The sequence below is a fragment of the Nilaparvata lugens genome, chromosome X (assembly GCF_014356525.2).
Source record: "Nilaparvata lugens isolate BPH chromosome X, ASM1435652v1, whole genome shotgun sequence".
In the NCBI taxonomy this organism is placed as follows: Eukaryota; Metazoa; Arthropoda; class Insecta; order Hemiptera; family Delphacidae; genus Nilaparvata; species Nilaparvata lugens.
The window spans coordinates 73,718,631-73,742,542 of record NC_052518.1 but is presented as its reverse complement, the minus strand read 5'-3'; the positions used below and the strand labels follow the sequence as shown (position 1 = coordinate 73,742,542).

Sequence of the window (23,912 nt, the reverse complement as noted above, 5' to 3'; positions counted from 1 at the left end):
TTCATACAGCCAAGCCATCTACTCTATAGTAGATCTTCAGTACTCGTATGCTACTAATTTATAAGCCTACGGTACGAATTACTAACAAGATTATCAGATATGTTTACTAAAGTAAAATCCTCTATCCTTAATGTTTTCAATAAAATTGCTTATATTCTTTGTTGACCGCCAACGCACAAATCTCATTACCGGTACGGGTAGTCTATGATAATTCGATGGATTCATCAAGTAGCCTGGACACATTTATGATGTTGGTTATTCTACTAAGATTCAAAGCTGAAACAAGCAAATATCCCTTTTCTATATTATTTTCAATATTATTATAGTTGCCATAGTTGGTAGCCTATATCATTTAGTTTTCTTTAGTTCATGGTTAGCATACAGTATTTGAATTTGCCGGTTGATAACTTGAATTTGAATTTGCCGGTTAAGCCAACTTGATAATAGTGTTTGAAAAATTTCAAAATATAGAAGAATAAGGAGTTAATCTACTAATAAATGTTTTTTTTAATCTGAATAGACTTATCAATCATAGATTTAAACAATTTTTCATTATAAAATATTAATATCTTCAATTTGAAATTACAGAACAAATCAAGCTGGCCATGTTGTCAGCATTCCAAGTTCAGCTTAGCAGGTAAACATTCCAAATTCCACTTCTATGGTTAGGTAAATTGCGACAAATCACTCTCTGTCTCAGACAGCACCGTATCGCGCATGCGTTAGCAACGGGTTTTTCCCGTTCCATTCAGTCAAATCTTTGAATGTAACGTTCTTTGTGATGATGGTTACCGAGCACTGTAACTGGAGCCAATCGTCATTCTATTTGATGAAGATATTATTATCCAATGATGATATTTATCATTAACTTCAATATAATAATCAATATATTATCATTTTATTCAATAAAAGGAAGCGTACTTTTGAAAAATATAACTAATAAAATATAACAGTTGTTATTTAACTGATGTTAAAAAACACTATAACTAAGTCAGCATATTGTCATTTCAAAACAAAAACCGAACCATCAACCTCCACTTCTACATTTTAAACATCAATAAACATAACAATTCCAATGAAAAACCTCTAATCCCTTCCAGCATATTGCAATTTCAAAGCAAAAACCTAACTCATCTTTCCACCTTTGAAATATCAAAAAGGATAATTCTACCTGGACCCTAGCCCTTTCTAGCATATTGCAATTTTAAAGCAAAAACCTAACCTAACCTTATGGAACATTATTAAATATAATCCAAAAAAAACCTAACCACTAACCCCTAACCCCTTCACATTTAATAATTTGGATTTCAAAGCAAAATCCTAACCTCCTAACCTATCCTTTCACATTTGAAACATCAAAAAACATAACTCCAACTGCACTCTAGCCCCTTCTAGCATATTGCAATTTCAAAGCAAAAACCTAATCTATCCTAATAACACATTATTAAATATAACCTAGATAAAACCTAACCTCTAACCCTTTCACATTTAATACTTCAGATTTATTCGTCATCTTTAGAACAAAACATAAACATATGGTTCATTCCATGAACATGTTCACAAATATATGGTTCATTTCATGAACAAGGTTCATTTCGAACATGTGGTTTGAAGCAAAATCCTAACCCCCTAACCTATCCTTTTACCTTTGAAACATCAAAAAACATAACTCTACCTAGACCCTAGCCCCTTCTAGTATATTGCAATTTTAAAGCAAAAACCTAACCTATCCTAATAAAACATTATTAAATATAACCCAAATAAAAACGAACCCCTAACTCTTTCACATCTGTTGAACGATAGACAAGGATAGCAACACCATTGCAAATCGTACACTACCATTATAACGTGGACTTCACTATAGATACTCAAAGAATACTTCCAAATAGCTATGTTATAACTGTGACTGTTGCTGGCCGTTACTCTGTTTCTGAGACAAAGAGAAGCTGCTAAATTGCGCTTCTACTGATTATTTTTTAGGTTATGCTTAGCAGGATTGTAAGGAGATTAGGTTATGTTTTATAAACAAACTGAACAGTCAGGATGTAACAAAGTACAGTAGATACAAAATTATTCATAACTTGTTATGTTTATTTTTATAAATAAGTCCTTCTTTAGCAGAAGACTAATTAAACACAAAGACATAATATTGATGAATTCGTTTAAAACAGAAAGTTGAAACGGTTAATAGTAGGCTATGATTAGGCTATTCATCACTGTACCAGGTAAGATTAAAATAATATTGCCTAGGCTCTATTTGAAATAATTTTTAGATCTGAAATGTACCTTCAAAACAAGTATTGCTAATTATACAGAACAGTCACTTTTAATTTTAATAAAACGATTCCCCGATCTATGGACCGTGGCGAATAATACTCACACTGGATATAAGTAATAACGTGAATGCTTGTCACTTATAATTTTCGCCTATCCATACTCAGGTAGGCTACAACAAATCGGGACCTGATTAGGAAACTTAGATACTGTAATATTGAATAGGCTACCTACCCACTGAAAAATGTTATTGATAAAAAGTGTAAATAATAAAATTAGGATTATTAGAATCTGCTGTATTTTTTAGCCTACAGAAAGAACGGTAGAGTTAGGAATACAGTAGTTATTAGTCAATCTAAAGATAAACAAAATTAATACAAACATATTCAATAGCCATTGAGCAAGATCAAAATGTAATCTATGTGCATCTTCTATTTTCTCAATAGAGTTTATTAAAGTAGGGCAAGTAGCCTATTGCATTTTAGCATTCTTTACTGAATCGAAATAAGCTGTTATAATTTCTTCTATCATTCATTTGGTTTTCAATAAACTAGTTATGATCTGATGCCTCATTACTAAATGCAAAATAATTCATGTCGGTTATGTAGCTTTTCTGCAATAAACTAGAATTACTCAATAATTAAGTTGTTTAATTTGCTGTTAAAGTTAGGCCACATTCACACCAGAGTTGTCTACTAACTGAGTTCTCAACAAATTGAGGCAGTTTCTGGAAATCCTTGTTTTAAACAAAAAGTTTAGTTTCCCAACCAATATGAGAAACACTGAAAAAGTTGTGAACAAAGTCTTCTACCTCTACAAGTCCTCGCAAACTATACAATCGCTATTAGACCAATTCTTTGGCAACAAGTTCTCTATTTTGTTGCTCTACAAAAGAACAGTAACTTTATGTAGAATACTATTTGTGGACAAATTTTTTTGTTGACAACTTTGGTTTAAATGCAGCAGCTTCAGCATTTATCCTTATCCATAAAATTATATTGTTGTACTTGAGTATACTCTTCATTTTTAATTACCCTATGTCGCACCTGGCTATTCCATTGGCTGCGAGCGAAATAGTAACAACTATCAACAGTATATAGCTGGCTAGTAGAATTCCACTAGCTTCAAAAGTTTGAACATTTCAACAATTCATTCGGGCTACTGAGACAAATGCGCAGGTACCAAAAAATAAATTTGTAATGGAATAAAAAAAGGTAGGTACGGTAATGAAAAATTGAGTGTCACTGTTTTGATAGAAGCTATAAAAGCATTGTTTTAATTGTCAGGTGTGACACAAGGCTTGCTATAATAATTCTAATCTGAAACAAATAATAGCTATAATACTTTGAAGTCATTTTAAAAAATAAGCATTTTCGACAGAATAGGCAATGTCGTTATTTTTAGTCACTTTGGGTATGCCTAAGCCTGTATTTCTAATTTTATTTTTTGCAAAATCTCAAATTTATTTTTTCTTCATCCATATGCAATATATAATCTTCAATTCCATAATGATATATTACATTAATTCCAATAAGTTAACATATTATTATTATATTAAATTGATGGTTAGCTGTTACAGGAGAATAGAAAGGCTATTATATCTATGACTCAGTACGGTAACAAATAATAATTATTAGTCTATTGATGAATAAAGATTTTACAAAATAAGAATAGGCTACCTATGAAAGTTAATGGTAGGCCAACTATTACTTGATTTCTATATTCAGGCATTAATATCAATTATGAAAATTCATTATTCGAATCATCATTAAACTATTTTTCTTGACGAATAAAATATGATTGATTATTTTAAACAAGTCACCAGGATCTTGGATTCAAATATGAATTACAATACAATACCGTAGGACTATATATTAGGTATTTTCAATAAGAAATTTAGATCTCTCAACATTCATGGGAAGTTGAAGGACAGTGATGGTTTTTCTTCTTGAGATATACCATTGGACATTCAATAAATAAGTATATCCATCAACAAGCTCTCAGACAAAACAACGTTTTTGTTGAACTAAATAGAGTTTCTAATTGAAGCTTCAAAAATTGTATTCAGTCTCAAGAAAGTTCTCATTCTTCTACGTTAGGGCCAGATTATATTCAATTTATTACAAGAACAATATTAAGCATTTCTTTTACCAATCCAAGAGTTTCCTGCTTCGCCGACTCCAAAAACGCTTAATATGGTCTGGCCCTTGTAGTGTTGATAAATAACCGGCAACATTAGACTTGTTCATACAGCCAAGCCATCTACTCTATAGTAGATCTTCAGTACTCGTATGCTACTAATTTATAAGCCTACGGTACGAATTACTAACAAGATTATCAGATATGTTTACTAAAGTAAAATCCTCTATCCTTAATGTTTTCAATAAAATTGCTTATATTCTTTGTTGACCGCCAACGCACAAATCTCATTACCGGTACGGGTAGTCTGTGATAATTCGAAGGATTCATCAAGTAGCCTGGACACATTTATGATGTTGGTTATTCTACTAAGATTCAAAGCTGAAACAAGCAAATATCCCTTTTCTATATTATTATAGTTGCCATAGTTGGTAGCCTATATCATTTAGTTTTCTTTAGTTCATGGTTAGCATACAGTATTTGAATTTGCCGGTTGATAACTTGAATTTGAATTTGCCGGTTAAGCCAACTTGATAATAGTGTTTGAAAAATTTCAAAATATAGAAGAATAAGGAGTTAATCTACTAATAAATGTTTTTTCTAATCTGAATAGACTCATCAATCATAGATTTAAACAATTTTTCATTATAAAATATTAATATCTTCAATTTGAAATTACAGAACAAATCAAGCTGGCCATGTTGTCAGCATTCCAAGTTCAGCTTAGCAGGTAAACATTCCAAATTCCACTTCTATGGTTAGGTAAATTGCGACAAATCACTCTCTGTCTCAGACAGCACCGTATCGCGCATGCGTTAGCAACGGGTTTTTCCCGTTCCATTCAGTCAAATCTTTGAATGTAACGTTCTTTGTGATGATGGTTACCGAGCACTGTAACTGGAGCCAATCGTCATTCTATTTGATGAAGATATTATTATCCAATGATGATATTTATCATTAACTTCAATATAATAATCAATATATTATCATTTTATTCAATAAAAGGAAGCGTACTTTTGAAAAATATAACTAATAAAATATAACAGTTGTTATTTAACTGATGTTAAAAAACACTATAACTAAGTCAGCATATTGTCATTTCAAAACAAAAACCGAACCATCAACCTCCACTTCTACATTTTAAACATCAATAAACATAACAATTCCAATGAAAAACCTCTAATCCCTTCCAGCATATTGCAATTTCAAAGCAAAAACCTAACTCATCTTTCCACCTTTGAAATATCAAAAAGGATAATTCTACCTGGACCCTAGCCCTTTCTAGCATATTGCAATTTTAAAGCAAAAACCTAACCTAACCTTATGGAACATTATTAAATATAATCCAAAAAAAACCTAACCACTAACCCCTAACCCCTTCACATTTAATAATTTGGATTTCAAAGCAAAATCCTAACCTCCTAACCTATCCTTTCACATTTGAAACATCAAAAAACATAACTCCAACTGCACTCTAGCCCCTTCTAGCATATTGCAATTTCAAAGCAAAAACCTAATCTATCCTAATAACACATTATTAAATATAACCTAGATAAAACCTAACCTCTAACCCTTTCACATTTAATACTTCAGATTTATTCGTCATCTTTAGAACAAAACATAAACATATGGTTCATTCCATGAACATGTTCACAAATATATGGTTCATTTCATGAACAAGGTTCATTTCGAACATGTGGTTTGAAGCAAAATCCTAACCCCCTAACCTATCCTTTTACCTTTGAAACATCAAAAAACATAACTCTACCTAGACCCTAGCCCCTTCTAGTATATTGCAATTTTAAAGCAAAAACCTAACCTATCCTAATAAAACATTATTAAATATAACCCAAATAAAAACGAACCCCTAACTCTTTCACATCTGTTGAACGATAGACAAGGATAGCAACACCATTGCAAATCGTACACTACCATTATAACGTGGACTTCACTATAGATACTCAAAGAATACTTTCAAATAGCTATGTTATAACTGTGACTGTTGCTGGCCGTTACTCTGTTTCTGAGACAAAGAGAAGCTGCTAAATTGCGCTTCTACTGATCATTTTTTAGGTTATGCTTAGCAGGATTGTAAGGAGATTAGGTTATGTTTTATAAACAAACTGAACAGTCAGGATGTAACAAAGTACAGTAGATACAAAATTATTCATAACTTGTTATGTTTATTTTTATAAATAAGTCCTTCTTTAGCAGAAGACTAATTAAACACAAAGACATAATATTGATGAATTCGTTTAAAACAGAAAGTTGAAACGGTTAATAGTAGGCTATGATTAGGCTATTCATCACTGTACCAGGTAAGATTAAAATAATATTGCCTAGGCTCTATTTGAAATAATTTTTAGATCTGAAATGTACCTTCAAAACAAGTATTGCTAATTATACAGAACAGTCACTTTTAATTTTAATAAAACGATTCCCCGATCTATGGACCGTGGCGAATAATACTCACACTGGATATAAGTAATAACGTGAATGCTTGTCACTTATAATTTTCGCCTATCCATACTCAGTAGGCTACAACAAATCGGGACCTGATTAGGAAACTTAGATACTGTAATATTGAATAGGCTACCTACCCACTGAAAAATGTTATTGATAAAAAGTGTAAATAATAAAATTAGGATTATTAGAATCTGCTGTATTTTTTAGCCTACAGAAAGAACGGTAGAGTTAGGAATACAGTAGTTATTAGTCAATCTAAAGATAAACAAAATTAATACAAACATATTCAATAGCCATTGAGCAAGATCAAAATGTAATCTATGTGCATCTTCTATTTTCTCAATAGAGTTTATTAAAGTAGGGCAAGTAGCCTATTGCATTTTAGCATCTATGCTAAGCATAGCAGTTGCTTTAGCAACTATGAATTATAATGCGTTTACAGCAGAGTTTAAAACATAAGTTAATAACATTTTCTTTTGGATGCAAGTTTTGTTATCAACAAAAGTTGATAACTTTTTCACGTGTTTAGTCTGCAGCTGTAGTTATTAGGGAACAGCTGTAGTTGTAGGGATGCTTGGCAAGGGGGTTGCGGGGAAGATAGTAACCTGTTATTAACAAAAGTTAATGCGATAAAAGAGGCTTTATTTGTTATTAACATAACACATTTCCTTTGATCAACTCCGGTGTAAACGCAGCTTAACATGATGTTATTGACTTTCGTAATTAACATCAGTTGATAACAAAAATGTTAAAAACTTGTGTTATTAACTCTGTTGTAAACGCAGCTTTAGTCTTAGCTTAATCTGATGCACTATATTTTTATGAAAATTATCCAACAATCAGTATTTACATTTAATGTCGGGGCACAGAGCTTCGCTTGTTATTTTTATTTATTGACTAGAGAGTAGATGAAGAAGAGTAGAGAGTAGTAAATGGAGAAGTTTTTGAAATATTGAAACCACTCTAATTACCTGGAGAAAAATCGAGAAAATTCTATTTGAATTTGAAGAATAGCATTTTTTCAAGTTTAAGCCCTAATAAAAAACTACAAAATATTTAACAACAGATAAAATTACATTAATCTTGTTTGAAAAGTTTTTCTCTTTCCAACAATACCCTTGAAATTGAAATTCGAACAGTATTTTCGAGTTATTGAATATTTGATGCCTGGAAGTAGGCACATTCTGAAAATATCGAAAAATCTGAATACCTCAAAAACTAAGGTCGATAGGAAAAAAGTTTACTGGACATTTTTTGTCAGAAATGATGAGTAGAATATATGATCAACGGTTGTTACAACCTTGGTGGGACACTCTGTATATCATCTACTTTGAAGATAGAATCAGACTATAGAATATTATTCATAATCAATCAGCTGACAAGAGGATTTGCATGCATTATACAGATGTCTGGCCGTGTCTATTTCTATAAGGTAGGGTTTCAATATTTTTACTGATGCGTGCCCATTATCAGTATCAATACTCTCACATTTGAAAAATAAGTTGATGAGAAAATTGCGTGAGGTCTACTGTTAACAGAACTACTAGCTATTATATCACACATGTAAACTTTAAAGTAGAAATATTTTTGAAACTCATGTTAGTGACGACCGTTTCGTTGTGTGCTGCATCATCAAACTAAATTATGTTCAAACAGTAGACTCTCAAAATTTGAGGGTTGTGGTGGGAGAATTGAACTCAGCCATATTAATGAGTTTTAAAAATACGGTATTTATACTTTAAATTTTACATTTGTGATATATTCAACAAGTAAAAAAATAATGGATATTCAATAAAGAAAAACAAAAATAATTGATTAAAATATAAACAAATAAATACGCATAAAATTGTGAACTGTATGAATAATACAATAATCAAGAACTATTTGAATCATACAAGGATTCAAACAAAAATCTGATGAAAATATTGGTATTTAACCAGCCCCATGAACACTAAAAGCAGCGTTCAAAGAAAATTTCAATTGTTGTTACTTCATTCCAATTTAATCAAGTGTTTAAAAAAAAAACACTGAAAATATTATTGCGTGCTGTAACAAAACATGTAGCAAACCTATAACACTATTTATAGCATTTTTGTCTCTTTATACTTTTATTTAAAAAATGTTTTAAACTTCGTTGTGAACCTAGTAGGTAGTTTGATATAAATTTTTATAAAAATCTCTGTTGGTGTTGAAAAAAGGCGTGTGAATGACTGATATGATAATCATATGTCATAAATCATTTGTTTGAATTATTCTAAATCATCAGAAAGTTTGTTATTTTATCTCAGTTTATTTTAGTCAATAAAAGCCATTATTCTAGCTCTTCAATGGTCTCTATTTATTACAATTTTATTGACTAAAATAAGTACCGGTAATCAAAATGCCAAAGAGGAAAACCCGGGATCGAAATAATGTTGAATCTCCATCACGGAATCAGGATAAGCCTACCGAATTATCTCGAAATGAACCCGTTGATACATCTTTCAACTCGGAATTAATTGGGAAAATTTTCAAACCAAAATGTCTAAGTGTGGATCCAGATTCTCCTAGTGCACCATTGGAATGGAGACACTGGAAAAGAATGCTGGATGCCTACTTGAAAGGAAACTATTACACTGAAGATACGAAATTGGATATCTTAGTTACCTTGCTGTCAGCTGAAAATTACAAATTGATAATAGATTGTACTACATTCGAGGAAAGTATCTCCATCCTTGAAGGCATATTTATCAAGAAGAAAAGCGAAATCTTTACAAGGTACCTTCTCTCTATAAGAAAACAAAAACAAGGTGAGTCCATCGATAATTTTTTCCTAAAACTGAAAGAACTCAGCCTGGAATGTAATTTTACAGCGATCTCTGCTACAGAGAATCGAGAGGAGCACATAAAAGAAGCATTGATTGCAGGTTTATATTCATCCGAAATCCGCCAACGAATTTTAGAAAGCCCAGATATGTCTTTGCATGAAACTCTTAATCGTGCAAGAGCTTTTGAGTCTGCAAAAGATCAATCACAATGCTACAATAAATCTAATCCTCCATTTGAGCTTAATGCTTGCAAAGATACAGAGAATGCATCAAATCTAATTCCTAATCAAAAAGACACTTCAGACTCCTCATTATCAGCTGTTAGTATTAGTGGGCAAGCATGCTTTTTTTGTGGCAACAAAAAACATTCTCGACTATTTTGCCCAGCTAAAAACGAATTCTGCAAGAAGTGTGTTAAGAAGGGACACTTTGCTCGGGTATGTAACTCAAAATCTTCCGTATTAGAGAAAAAAAGAGAGTTTAGTAATTTGACATTACTAACACCTTCAGTGCAAGCCGAAAAATGTCTTTCAAAGGTTATTATTCCTATTACCATAAACGGAACTGAAAGTCAAGCACTGATCGATACTGGAGCAACTGGCAACTTTATTGACGATACCTATGCAAAAAACTGAATTTAGAAGTTATACCAGAGATAGGAAAAGTAACTTTAGGCTCAAAACGCTTCACACCACAAATCCGAGGCAAAGTTAACGTGAATTTAACAGTTCAGGGAGAAAGTTATACAAACACAATCTTAATGCTTATGCAAGACCTCTGTGAAAATATTATTCTTGGGCACGAATTTATGAACAATTTCTCCAGTATAGAAATACCATTTGGAGGTAATAAGCCACCTCTTACTATTTGCGGAATAACTCAAGCAAAAATTCCTCCTTGCTCCCTTTTTCAACATCTAAAACCCAATTGTCAACCAATTACAACCAAATCTCGCAAATTATCAAAATATGATGAAGATTTCATTTCAAATGAAATTCAACAATTACTGGAAGATGGCATCATAGAAGAAAGCCACACACCTTGGCGTGCCCAAGCATTTGTTGTTAAACCCGATATCCGAAAAAAAGGATGGTTATAGATTATTCTAGAACTATAAACAAATTCACTGAATTGGACGCCTATCCCATTCCAAATATGGAAGATTTAGTTCGCAAAGTAGCTCAGTATTCCTGGTATAGTACTGTAGATCTGAAATCCGCATATCACCAAGTACCAATCTTACTTGAAGAAAGGCAATACGCAGGATTTGAAGCATGTGGGAAACTTTATCAGTTCTGTCGTATTCATTTTGGTGTCACTAATGGTGTTTCAGCTTTTCAAAGAGTAATTGATTCACTCATACAAAATGAGAAATTATTTGATACCTATGCTTATTTAGATGACGTCATAATTTGTGGAAATTCAAAAGAAGAACATGACACTAATCTTGAACGGTTTCTTGCAGCAGCTTCAAATAACTCACTTACTATAAACAAGGAGAAGAGTAAATTCTGTCAAAAATAGATACGTTTCCTAGGATTTTTAGTTGGAAACAAATCATTACGTCCAGATCCCGAACGCCTTGAGCCTCTACTTAATATGCCCCCACCTCCCAATCCCAAAACTCTTCAGAGAACTGTGGGCCTCTTCGCACATTACTCTCGATGGATACAAAATTTTTCAAGTAAAATTCATGCCTTGGCACACTGTACGCTCTTCCCTCTTCAAGGAAAGGCCCTTGCAGCTTTTGAAGATCTTAAAAAAGAGGTAGCTGCAGCTGTAATACATGTTTTTGATGAAGGAGGCATTCTCACTGTAGAGACTGATGCCTCAGATTTCTGCATAGCAGCAACACTATCTTACAATGAACGTCCTGTTGCATACTTTTCACGAATGCTAAACGAAAGTGAAAAACGACACTCATCAGTTGAAAAAGAAGCATATGCCATTGTAGAATCTATTAGGAAGTGGCGTCATTACTTATCTGGTCGTTTCTTTCAACTTATTACTGATCAAAAATCTGTTTCATTCATGTTCAATAGCACGGCAAGAGGCAAGGTGAAGAACGAAAAAATCATGAGGTGGCGCCTTGAGCTATCTCAATATACCTATGAGATCATTTACCGACCTGGAAAAGAGAACATAACTGCTGACGCTCTTTCTCGAGCATGTGTGATAATGGGATGTATCACATCAAAACAAGACTTGATAAAATATCATCAAGACCTCTGCCACCCCGGCATCACAAGATTTTTTCACTGGACTAAAGCTCATAACCTTCCATACTCGGTAGATGACATCAGAGAAGTCTGCATGGAATGCAAGATCTGCTCAGAGCTGAAGCCAAGATTCAACTGTTTCAAAGGAAAATTGATAAAAGCAACTCGGCCTTTTGAAAGGATCAACATTGACTTCAAAGGACCCCTGCCATCATCAACTAGAAACAAGTACATCCTCACTATTGTGGATGAATATTCGAGATTTCCCTTTGCCTATCCCTGTCGAGACATGTCATCAGAAACAGTAATTCAAAATCTCAATGACTTATTCACCACATACTGCTATCCTTCATACATACACACTGATAGAGGGACCAGTTTTCTATCAAAAGATGTCAAAGATTACTTAATGTCCAAGGGTGTAGCTACCAGTTCCACAACACCTTACAACCCTCAAGGTAATGGACAGGTGGAACGCTACAATGGAATAATTTGGAAGACAATCCGTTTAGCCCTACGGTCCAGGAACATGGATACTTCTCACTGGGAAAAGGGACTCTTAGAATCACTAAGCAGCATTCGCTCGCTTCTCTGCACGACCATCAATTGCACACCTCACGAGCGAATGTTCATTCATCCTCGTAATCCCACGTCTATGACAAACTTGCCATCCTGGCTGATCAAGGCCAAGGAGGCATGGATGAAGACCTTTGTAAGACGCAGTAAGCATGATCCTGAAGTTGAAAAGGTAGAAATTATTCATTTGAACCCTCATGTCGCTCAAGTAAGACTTTCTGATGGAAGAGAAGTTTCTGTCAACATTCGTAGATTGGCCCCGGTAGGTTCCACCACTGGGAGGGAAGAATGATATGATAATCATATGTCATAAATCAGTTGTTTGAATTATTCTAAATCATCAGAAAGTTTGTTATTTTATCTCAGTTTATTTTAGTCAATAAAAGCCATTATTCTAGCTCTTCAATGGTCTCTATTACAATGACCATTGCCAATATAATAGCCTAAGCCTAGGTAATAACACCAAATCCATGAAATTTATGTTAGTTTGGTTCACTTCAGGTAGTATTATTATGCTGATATTTTGTAGATAGAAACATGATTTTGATGACTATATCGTCAAGAACGTTAATAATTATTACAGAAATTAAAAAGATTAAATCATTGCTCTTACATTTTCTTGTTTTCAAAGTTATTTTCAGAAATATCAACACAGTTAGGCTATAGATATGGTATTTTATTTGAATATTAAGGTAACCACTTCACTAAGTATCGATCAAAAATGTGCTATAAGACAAGAATAGACCGTATTCAACAATCAAAACTCAAGCATCATTTGCATGTGGAATATATAATCAATTTTTAATGTGAAATACTAAGACAATCTTATTCGAAGTGAAGCTCATAATTGGCGGTTAGCGTGTGCAGTGCATGTCATGGTTGGAAACCTTATAAATAGCTAAGGTATGTAACACCAGGTCTGGTGTTATTTTTTTAAGCTCAATTTACATCTTCTGACAACGAGCAACACATAGCATGCCCGACATCGATTACTTCAATGTTATTTCAATAGGCATATTAATATCTCCCAACAGTCGATCGCACCGACACGGAACAGCGTACCACTCAAATTAAATTGAAGCCTTGTCTATGTCGGTCGATTTCGGGCTCGCTGTGTCGGCCATTGTCGGTAGATATGAATGGAGCTTTATATTTATTACACAAAATATTTTAGAAGTGAATTTTAAAAAAGTAATGTTAGGTGACACCACACGCAAGTTTAGGTCTGAAGTTCACTTCACCTGCCTAAAATTCCTGCGTGCATTTGTATAATTCCATTACCTACTTACGTTTGTATTTCACTTATGTGAGGCCATGAACATAACAAACAGTAAGTTATCAGTAACAGTAAAAACCACCAGTAGCTTCAACAACCCATTAGGCTACAATGGCCACCATATAATGCACAAAATTACAACTATATTATTTTTGTACAGATATCTATGTATATATATAGATTATTTGGCTGCTTATTTAAAAGTAATAATAATAATGAAATGTTTGGTCGCACCAAATACACAATTTTGAGACTTTAAAGTTCACTTTAATTGCCCAGTTAATTGTCTTAAAATTTCTAGTTGTTCAAAATTGAAAAAAATTCATATGACTATTATCAGAATAGAATAGCAATTCGATAACAACAATAAATTTGAAGCGGGTGAACTACATCAAAGTACAGTGTAGACATGGTTAGTGGCTTGTCACATTTTTGGTAAATTCTTCAATCACACCCCCACAGTTGACATATTATTCAAATTGATGAATATAAAAAATTGTTTCTTCATACAAAATAAATTTTCAAGAATATCTAGCCTACTATTTCAAAGAAAAATCATTGATTTTTTCTTAGTAAACAAGTAAGTGTTCCTATATAGGTTTGTTGCAATGAACATGATAAAACTAATAATTCATTACTATTAAATTTTGTAAAACTTTAAAGTGAAAAACACTCACATTCTTTGATGTGGCGACGTCCGTTTCATGCTGGTATTGCACATTTTCAAGCCATTTTCAATGTGCAATACCAGCACGAAACGGACGTCGCCACATCAAAGAATGTGAGTGTTTTTCACTTTAAAGTTTTACAAAATTTAATAGTAATAATAATAGTGAAAACAAGATGGATAACCAACAACAAATAATTCATTGTTATTAATTTGGAGATATACTCCAAAATCAATAATAGTGCCCCATCGCAGGACCTCGTCCTCAAACTTCACTCATGCGATGATTATAAGTCGGCCACCTGTGGCTGTGGGGTATTGCAACGTGTGGAGCAATATAGTATCTTGGAGTGATAATAGATCACAGACTGAGTTAAGCTCCTCATATGTTGCATACCTAAGGCAGCGGGTTCCAAGAATGATATAATGCATTCAGACTCCTGAAAGAAGTTCTTCCTCTTTCTCAACTCAGAATAGTTTACTTTTCATAAATTCAATCAATAATTTCATATGGCATCCTGGCCTGGGGAGGGGCCTCATCCTATCCTACCTTGGAGCCCCTGGCAGTAGCACAGCGTGCAATTAATAAAAACTGCCTGAACAGGGATAGTCGCTACCCAACGGAGTTAGTTTACCAGGAATTCCATGTATTGAATATCAGACAGATTTATATTAAAGTTTTAGTAATTGTCATCTGGCATAATAAAAACACAATTTTCATTTTATCAAACCACATTTACAATACCAGACACCAAAATAACATTGGCATTGTGCAGCAACGCCTGCTAAATAATTGTACCAGGACTAACAGCCACTATCTATGTCACATTCTGTACAGGAATATCCCGGAATTTTCGGCCGAGCGGCTACTGAAGAACGGAAACATGATCATGATTCAAGATCATATGATTTGGCATCTAAAGTTACCAGCTGTATAATAAACACGTCACCTTGTGATAAATTGTGTACTGGAATTAAAACGGTAGTTTGGTTTGGAGTTGAAGTTAGTGTAGTTGATTGGTACCAGCTGTAGATAATCATTTCTTAGGCTAGACATATACCAGTTAGTCAAGAAAAGACAAGACACGTTAAGTCACAATACTTTACATAGTTGCTTATGAATACATGTCTAATTGCAATGACTACCTAATCGGTGTGTGTTGCTTCATAAGCAACTATGTGAAGTATTGTGACTAATCGTGACTAGACTTGTCTTGACTAACTGGTGTGTGCCCACTCTTAGAAGAGCTATAAAAATAATTATCACTCCCGTTATAATTGAGAAACTGGAAAATGTTGGAAAAAATTATTCACCTCATGAATTTACTTTCACCTTTTAATTATCATTCACCTTTTGAATTTAGCTTAGCTTATATTCATCCTAAAATGGAAGATGGAAAGAATATTATGGAATTCTGTGTAATTCATGTGATTCAAGAAAAAAAAGTAGTACGAACTGAATAATTTTAAGAGACATACAGCGTCCTACATATCCAGACGAACATTCACAACCAGAGGTGATCTTCAATGGATATAGGCGGATTGGATGAGCCGCGATGCGGCGTCCCTACCAATTTCATAAAGCCACCTTTTAAGGTAGCATTTAAAGGTGCTAATGCTGACAACATTTTCCATTTGAGTAGCCCAGTTTCAAAACTCGTTATCTCAATTTTTTTCAATTTTGAGTTAAGACCGCCATTTTGCTCTCTGGGCTCATATATGCTCTCAGCGTCCTACATATCCAGACGAACATTCACAACCAGGGGTTATCTTCAATGGATATAGGCGGATTGGATGAGCCGCGATGCGGCGTCCCTACCAATTTCATAAAGCCACCTTTTAAGGTAGCATTTAAAGGTGCTAATGCTGACAACATTTTCCATTTGAGTAGCCCAGTTTCAAAACTCGTTATCTCAATTTTTTCAATTTTGAGTTAAGACCGCCATTTTGCTCTCTGGGTTCATATACAACTATTCCCACTTGTTAAATGCTACAGAACACGTTAAAAAGGTATGAAAATGGTCGTCAAAGTTTGGATACTGCTGCAAAACTCGTCATGTGTACCCCACGTACTGCTGCAAAAGCCGTTATAGTTACTAATCGAATACTGCAACAGAACTTATGTCTCTATGGAGTAGAATGTATTGAATTCATCACTGCTGCAAACCACGTTATGTTTTTCAATGGATTCAGTTGTAATAATCTTCTTATACAAATGCATATTTTGTATAGTTTCTATTATAATTCGACCACTATTAAATTTTTACACTTGAAGAGATTTTAAGTTGTCACATTGATACCTATTTTAATAATTTCAATCATTTTACTAGCTTACCCGGCGAACTTCTTACCGCCAAAGAGTCAATTTATCATATGTCACACTTAACTTTATTTGGTGAATCATGAAATTCATCTGACAATCAATATTTTCATTTGCATCTCAATACGGACTTCCTATGTGCTTAGTCATGCAGCATTTATTATTCCGAAAACATATTATTCTCAATCAATTGGTAGTAATATCTACCAGTAAAGTGTTGAATTAAAAGAAAGATAGGCTAAATCAGTGTTTCAAAGATGAAATTATTTTTTGATAGTTGTTGATTGTCAATAGATGGTGCAGGAAATATGCGATGTACATGAATTACACAGAATTCCATAATATTCTTTCCATCTTCCATTTTAGGATGAATATAGGAAGAATTTAGGATTCCAATTCTAAAACCAATTTAGGAAGAATGCAATCACAGTCTACCATCCCAATATACAACGAGGCTTACAGAATAAAATGGAAAAACTACAGATAGAATTGAACCAATGCTCACATGATATAATAATCCTCACAGAACATGGCTTGAAACATGAGCAGCTCTTGAGTACAAATATCACTGGGTACACCCTTGCTGCTGAGTTCTTTAGCAGAATTCACTTGTGGGAGGAGTAGCACTCTACAGAAAAAATGACATTGTATCAAGCGTTGAAGAAGTAACCCTATCTGAACCATACAAGCCAATGGAGAAAGCATTTGAAACTATTGCTGTAAAAATAAAACTTTAATCACTGAAACTGCTAATAATAGGAACATACAGATCTTCTGATAATGCAACGGAAAAAGACTATATAAGAAGACTTGAAGGCCTATTACAGGAATTTTCTGCTCAAAATTATAAAATAGTTGTACTGAGAGACACAAATATACACACCCTAAAGACCGACAAGCAAACTTACAAGGACCTGAACAGCATGCTGACACAAAATGGTTGCTCTATCTGCCTGCAACAAGAATCACACAAGCATCAGCAACTAATATAGATGGATGCTATCATAATGTTGAGAAGAAAATAATTAATGTCAAGGTTGTTCCAAATAAGATTTCCGACCACCATGCAGTGTTGTGTAAAATAAATTACAAACTTGACCGTGAAACCATCATATACAGATTTGCACGAAACTTCTCAAAGAAAAACCTGATTAGACTAAAAGTGAAACTTGAATTGGTGAGCTGGCAGCTGATGTTTGAGTCATGTGGATGATAAATACAGTTTCTTCTTGATGACATTTTGCCAGAAAATTTATGAAGTAATGCCAATAGAACCTAAAAAAAAAAAAAAACAAAAAAGCTCATACTCTGGGATAATAATAAAATAAAACTGAAAAACAATGTATTGAACACTCAAGATAAGTATATACTTACAGGTTCACAGGAAGACAGGGAGGTATATGCTGGATTAAATATCCAAGACAGAAAGGTCTTCATCAGGAAACTAAAATACTACCTTAGCAATAGACCATACTACAGCCTGGACGAGTTTGTATACGATCACACCTACCGACCATAGGGAATAAACGACCCCTACTAAAGGGAAGACAAAATGACGATTCCCGCAGCCCTGGCTGCTGGTGAAGACTACAGAAGTATCAAGTAAGTATCATTGTCCATAGCCATAGTTACAACTTTATAAAACAGAACAACTTCGGACGAGTTCGGTAGTTTTCGGCCAATGCTAGTTCGGACCAAGGAGGATCCTCCTTGATTCGGACGAAATCGGTTCCAGTGTACGGCCCACCTTGATATGAAATCTGTCTGTTTGCTGCTTTGAGTTGTCGGAATTCCGCCAACCCTGAAAACCACCACTCACCAAAAAAATGTTCAGTCTTTATGGACGCCACCCAAGTGGAATAGTGAAAGACAAACTGGGTCTATTCCCATTTTTTTGGCAGCACTGAACCTGCATTCATCTTAGCTTGTAGTAACATTAAAAAGGCTGAAAAGTAAATAGGCATATTAAAAGTGTTCATTATAGGAGTTATTATAAGTTTTAGTAATATTCGTATATTGAGGAATTCCATCATATTCAGGAAATCAAATTTATGAAAGCATAATGTTAATATCACTTTTTCTTAAATCTCCTTCTAGTATCTAACTGTATTGAAAAAAAACTATGATTTTTATAGGCTCAGATATAATATGCTCAGATCAGAGAAGGTGGTCAATTGGCATTATCTATTTTATAGGTTAGATCTAATATTATTAATGATGATCATCCTGGCTCCACTCAACTGAAAAATTCTATTGACCAAACCGTTGACTGCTTGACCAGTTACTTGAAATTGATAGCTGAATATGATTAATAAAATAGAAAACTATATTTATTACTTATACAAATTTTAATATTATATTGGAATGAAATTCAACATTTGTTCAAAAGAATTTTTCGGCCGGGGGTGGTGGATTTCCGCGAGTAAACCAAGCTTGTTGTGTGCGTCGTGAAGCGACAAGCTGGATCGGAAAGCCCAATTTGTCCAATTTTTTTTGGTTGTGGTGGTTTTCAGGGCTGGTAGTTTTCTGCGACCCCGCCAGTTTCAGTCACAGTACTCGGTTACCGTCATCACAAATAACGTTCAAAGAATGACTTTACCTAATATAGAGAAAAACCAAATAGACCATTCGTAACCAGCTTGACCTAAGCAACGGCTTAGCTATTTTCATGTACTTTTCAGGTTATGAAAATAAATTATTCGATTATGATTCTATTATTCTTGATAAGATCTATTTAATAATATTTTTATAATATTTACAGTTGGAATGTCTATCTTTTACGTATTTTTATTGCAACCACATATCCTACCCAATATCTTAAAAAATCTTTACATTTTTACCTCAGGACGATGTATCAATTGAAGGGTATTTGCAATATCAACACATTAAAAGAGGTTTATTATTCTTTTGCTCATGCTAGAATTAATTATGGTTTAAGCTGCTGGGGCAGTACTTACTTCACAACTATGTCACCCATAATCAAGCTTCAAAAATCATTTATAAGGGTAGTTGCTGGAGTGGGGCCTCGTGACAGTTCTTTCCCGCTTTTCGATAAACTTGGCATCCTCCCGGTAAGACATCTATATGTATATAAGGTGCTCTCTATATTCTATTTGATAAGTATGAATGATGGCGTGTCAATAGATTATAGTGATACTGTAACTGACCCTCATCATACAAGGCAGGCTGATGAGGGTTTTATCCGAGGTGTCAGACCAAACTGCACTTTATTTAAAAAATCTTTTATTTTCCTGACTCCTAAATTTTTCAATCTTCTACCTTCTCCGATAAAAAATTTATACAATAACTGCAATAGAATACAGCTAATTAAAGGAAACCTGAAAAAAATTCTCCTCCCCTTCAGCCCTGAGAGATTGGAAGATCTTTACAACGTCACTGTTTAAGTAAATACTTAATTGGAGCAAATACTTAAAATTGGATCCAGTACACTTTTAATTCATTTTGACAAAAACAATTGAAGTATATTACCTTATAGAAGAATCGGTTATAAACTATCACCACAGATATAAGCATTGTTAATTATTAAATTTGTTAAATACATCAATGAAAATCATTAAGGTCTATGACTATACCTTATAAAATCATCGATATATCTCTAAAAGCAAATATACACTTAGAAAATCATTCATTCATTGAAGATCGTCAATTTGCTAAATTTAATCAAATGGCTAAATGATGTAAGCCTAATTCATTTGCCTTTGCTTTAATCTGTTTATATTATTGTTATATTTAAACTATTGGTTAACTTGGCCTGACTACCTCGATTTTTATCAGTACTTTTGTTCTTTGAATTAATACGATTAGTATTATCAGCAAATTTCATATTTATTCGGTTAAAAAGTTGTCTTAAGTATTGTTTTATTATTCTTATTTGCTATCTTTTTTAGTTTTGTGCGCTGTTCTGTTGTTGTAAATTGGATGCGAAATAAAGAATCTTATCTTATATCTTATATCAAGTAAATGCACCGATGCTATCGTTTATACTAGAACCAATAACTATAAAGCAATGATTTACTCACTTGAATAAATAAATTCACTCTTATTTCGTTATGATTTTAAGGAGGCCATCGTACTGCAGTTGTTGAAATGAGTGGTTATTGCATTTTACTGTTTAGTAGACAACTCAATTTTATTTAATTGCAGTGAATTGAACTCCATTGGATTGTTTACTTGCAGGTTCCCCAAAGATCGAGCTAAATGGGCCAAGGTCATGCGCAGAGACGAGTGGCAGCCCAAAGACAGCGACCGCATCTGTTCTGTGCATTTTAAAGATAATATGTTTGATAGGACTGGGCAAACTATGCGGTTGATGGTGCAGTACCAACCATATTTTCGACATTTCCGTCTTAACTTCAAAGAAAAGTAAGTGTTTCCACTACTAAATAAATGACATTTATTGTATTAATGTCATTAGTAAAATGTAAACACCGGGGAATTTCAACAAAAAGCATAAAATCTCCTTTTTTGTATTCTCTGATGAAATGCATTAAATATCAAGAATATTAAGTTGAATATTTCATTTTAGATCAGGTAAATATTCTACATTCACTGTTTCATTGCCATATGAATTGATTGTCTTTTGAAAAACCAGAAAAAACATTTTTTATCTTATTAATGTTTATTTTCTAAAATTTTCGTGGATTGGGGGCAACTATCCTATTTAATAATATAATAATACTGAGGGTTATGACCACATAAGCTCTCAGGCTTGTGCGTGGGTAATGAGTGAAAGGTATGATGACTACTTTTTAGGTAGTAGGGACCGACGACTTATCATCTACTCCAAAAGACGGGGTGGCCGTATCTACGTGACTGTGATATTTAAAAAAAAATGTTTACATATAAGGAGCAACTAAAAAATCTAAAAACAGAATTTTCATGACTTAGATGCTATATAAAAATAGTTTTTAATGTTTAAATTTTCTATTATTTACGGGGAAGGGCTACCTGACACCCCTACATCCTAAGGAGTACTTTCACCACCCAAGTGCTCAGCGCTTCTGTCGCTGATGCACTTATTCATTTGGATGAGAATTTGAAAATTCCCGAGTCTAAAGGAGCCTCAAACACAGCTCACTTTCTGCACCTCTTCAACAAGCTATTTGATGCTTTAAATTTACAGAGTGTTTTTGCAAAGGGGTCAAAAGCTCCCATAAATATTACCAATTTTCAGACAATTTTCCGTTTTTTTGATGAGGCAGAAGACCAATTTAAAAGGTGTGAAAATTGTGTCGAGTCCTCAGAAAACTGAGTTTTTAGGATTCATTGCAACAATCCACAGCATGAAGGCTGTGTTCAATAAATATGTGCTTCACGAACAATCGCTACAATATTTATTGACACACAAATTCAACCAAGACCACCTCCAGGCATTCTTTGGCTACATTCGTTCACGCAGTGGCTGGAATAGTAATCCGACAAGCAGCCAATTCATGGCAGCTTACAAAAGGCTGCTCGTCAAAAATGAAATTCAGGCAGCAACACGTCCGAGAATGTAAATTTTAGTGACATGCCTGTACTTCACTCATGCAAGGATAATACGTGTAAAAAAACCAGTGAATTAGATTTTGCACCAAAACTGAATCAGTCTTATTTGGAGGATCATAGGTACTCTCAACTACCCAACTTTGAAAAATTATCGGTTACAGTTGATAGTGCTATACTCTATATTGCTGCCTATGTTGTTCGATCCGTTGCTAAATCAATCAGCTGTGAAGACTGCCTTCAGTCTTATGAAGAGTGTATTGAGGAGAATTCTCTTATAGCTTTAAAATCAAGAGGTTTCTTAATCAATCCTTCAATCCTTCTAGAGATGTCCTTGCCTTCTGCAAGGTTGTTGAAAGAGAGTACACGTGTATTTGTAACAATCTAAATGAATGTAGAAATGTGAATAAAATCTTGTTTGTTATCAGCAACACTACTGTTCAGTATGCAGTCGATAATAATTCATTTTCTGTGCTGACAAACCACGTTAAAGAGTTGGATCCACTCAATAATCACATTGCCTATCGCCTCTTCCTTCATCTTCTGCTTTATCAGTGAATAATTAAATACTGAAATTATTGTCTTTTTTATTTTGTTGAATTCTGCATGGTTTAAATTTCTCTATTTTGACACGATGGCTATGTCTGGTTGTGAGTTTGTGTGTTTGTGTGTGTGTGTGTGTGTGTGTGTGTGTGTGTGTGTGTGTGTGTGTGTGTGTGTGTGTGTGTGTGTGTGCATGCATGCGCGTGTGTGTGTGTGTTTTTTGTAAGAGGGGTCATACGGGGTGAATTCTGCTCAAGCACAATACGAAACGGGGAGCGGTTACCAAACGGGGTGCTCCCGTTTCGTACTTGAGTGTGCATCCACTTAAAACGACTTCTAGGACTGTTCTGATTCCAAATTACTACTTTAAACACTTTTTTCCAAAAACACCCCGTTTCGCATCTAGAGTTCACTTACTTGCGCTTAGATTTAAATCCACCAGACCTGCGCCACATTTGTCATACAGACATTCATCATACACTCTTCTGGTAGGACCTACTAAATGGGACTCTGAATTGTGTATGCTTCATAAGTACAAAGCCTACGAATTGGGATGATCTGAGTATGCCTTTTGAGTTAATAACCTTGTTCCCATCCTAGTTTCTAAAATTAATAGAATATTAGCAATACCTAACCTTCGAGGAACTGTACAGAATTCTCTCTCAAAAATCGACAGAGAAGGAATTATGCTAATGTAGCCAATAAAAGTCAGATTATGAAAACAAGGAATTTATTCAAAAGGAATAAAATTAATTATGAAATACAATTCAAGGCCAACAATTTTGGCAAGAGAATGAAATTAAACAATTTAAGTAATTTTAAGCAAAATGTAATTAATAATTTTGGATGTAGATTTCAAAGTGATTGACAATGTCTGAAATAAAAGAACCAAATTAATGAAACAGCAAACATGAAATCAATAATTTCATGAAAAGGCAATTGAAATAATAGATCAAAAGAATAGCTAGAATCTCTGAATAAATGAAGTTACACCTGAACTGCAGGTAAGGAAATTTACAATGCTGAATTTAAATCAATCAAAGTTAAAAAATATGCATAGACTAATATTCAAAATTAAATATTATTTTGAATAGTAAATTGAATTAACCTTATTGGCAGG

General features: G+C 33.7%; 1 protein-coding gene across 1 annotated transcript; it reads left to right on the top strand.

Annotated features, from left to right (window-relative positions):
• The first annotated feature begins 6,503 nt into the window (after positions 1–6,503).
• LOC111058073 (THAP domain-containing protein 2-like) lies at positions 6,504–21,337 on the top strand. Its single transcript, XM_039441608.1, has 3 exons — positions 6,504–6,731; positions 18,121–18,346; positions 20,942–21,337. The coding sequence occupies exons 2-3, from the start codon at positions 18,297–18,299 to the stop codon at positions 21,129–21,131; spliced, it is 240 nt and encodes a 79-aa protein (XP_039297542.1). The 5' UTR covers positions 6,504–6,731; positions 18,121–18,296; the 3' UTR covers positions 21,132–21,337.
• The last annotated feature ends 2,575 nt before the right edge of the window (positions 21,338–23,912 follow it).

Excerpts from the sequence above, each read along its gene's own strand:
- LOC111058073 (XM_039441608.1), top strand. The coding sequence starts at position 18,297 with ATGACGATTCCCGCAGCCCTGGCTGCTGGTGAAGACTACAGAAGTATC. Across the intron at positions 18,347-20,941 it reads GAAGACTACAGAAGTATCAA|GTTCCCCAAAGATCGAGCTA; the intron begins GTAAGTATCATT and ends GTTTACTTGCAG.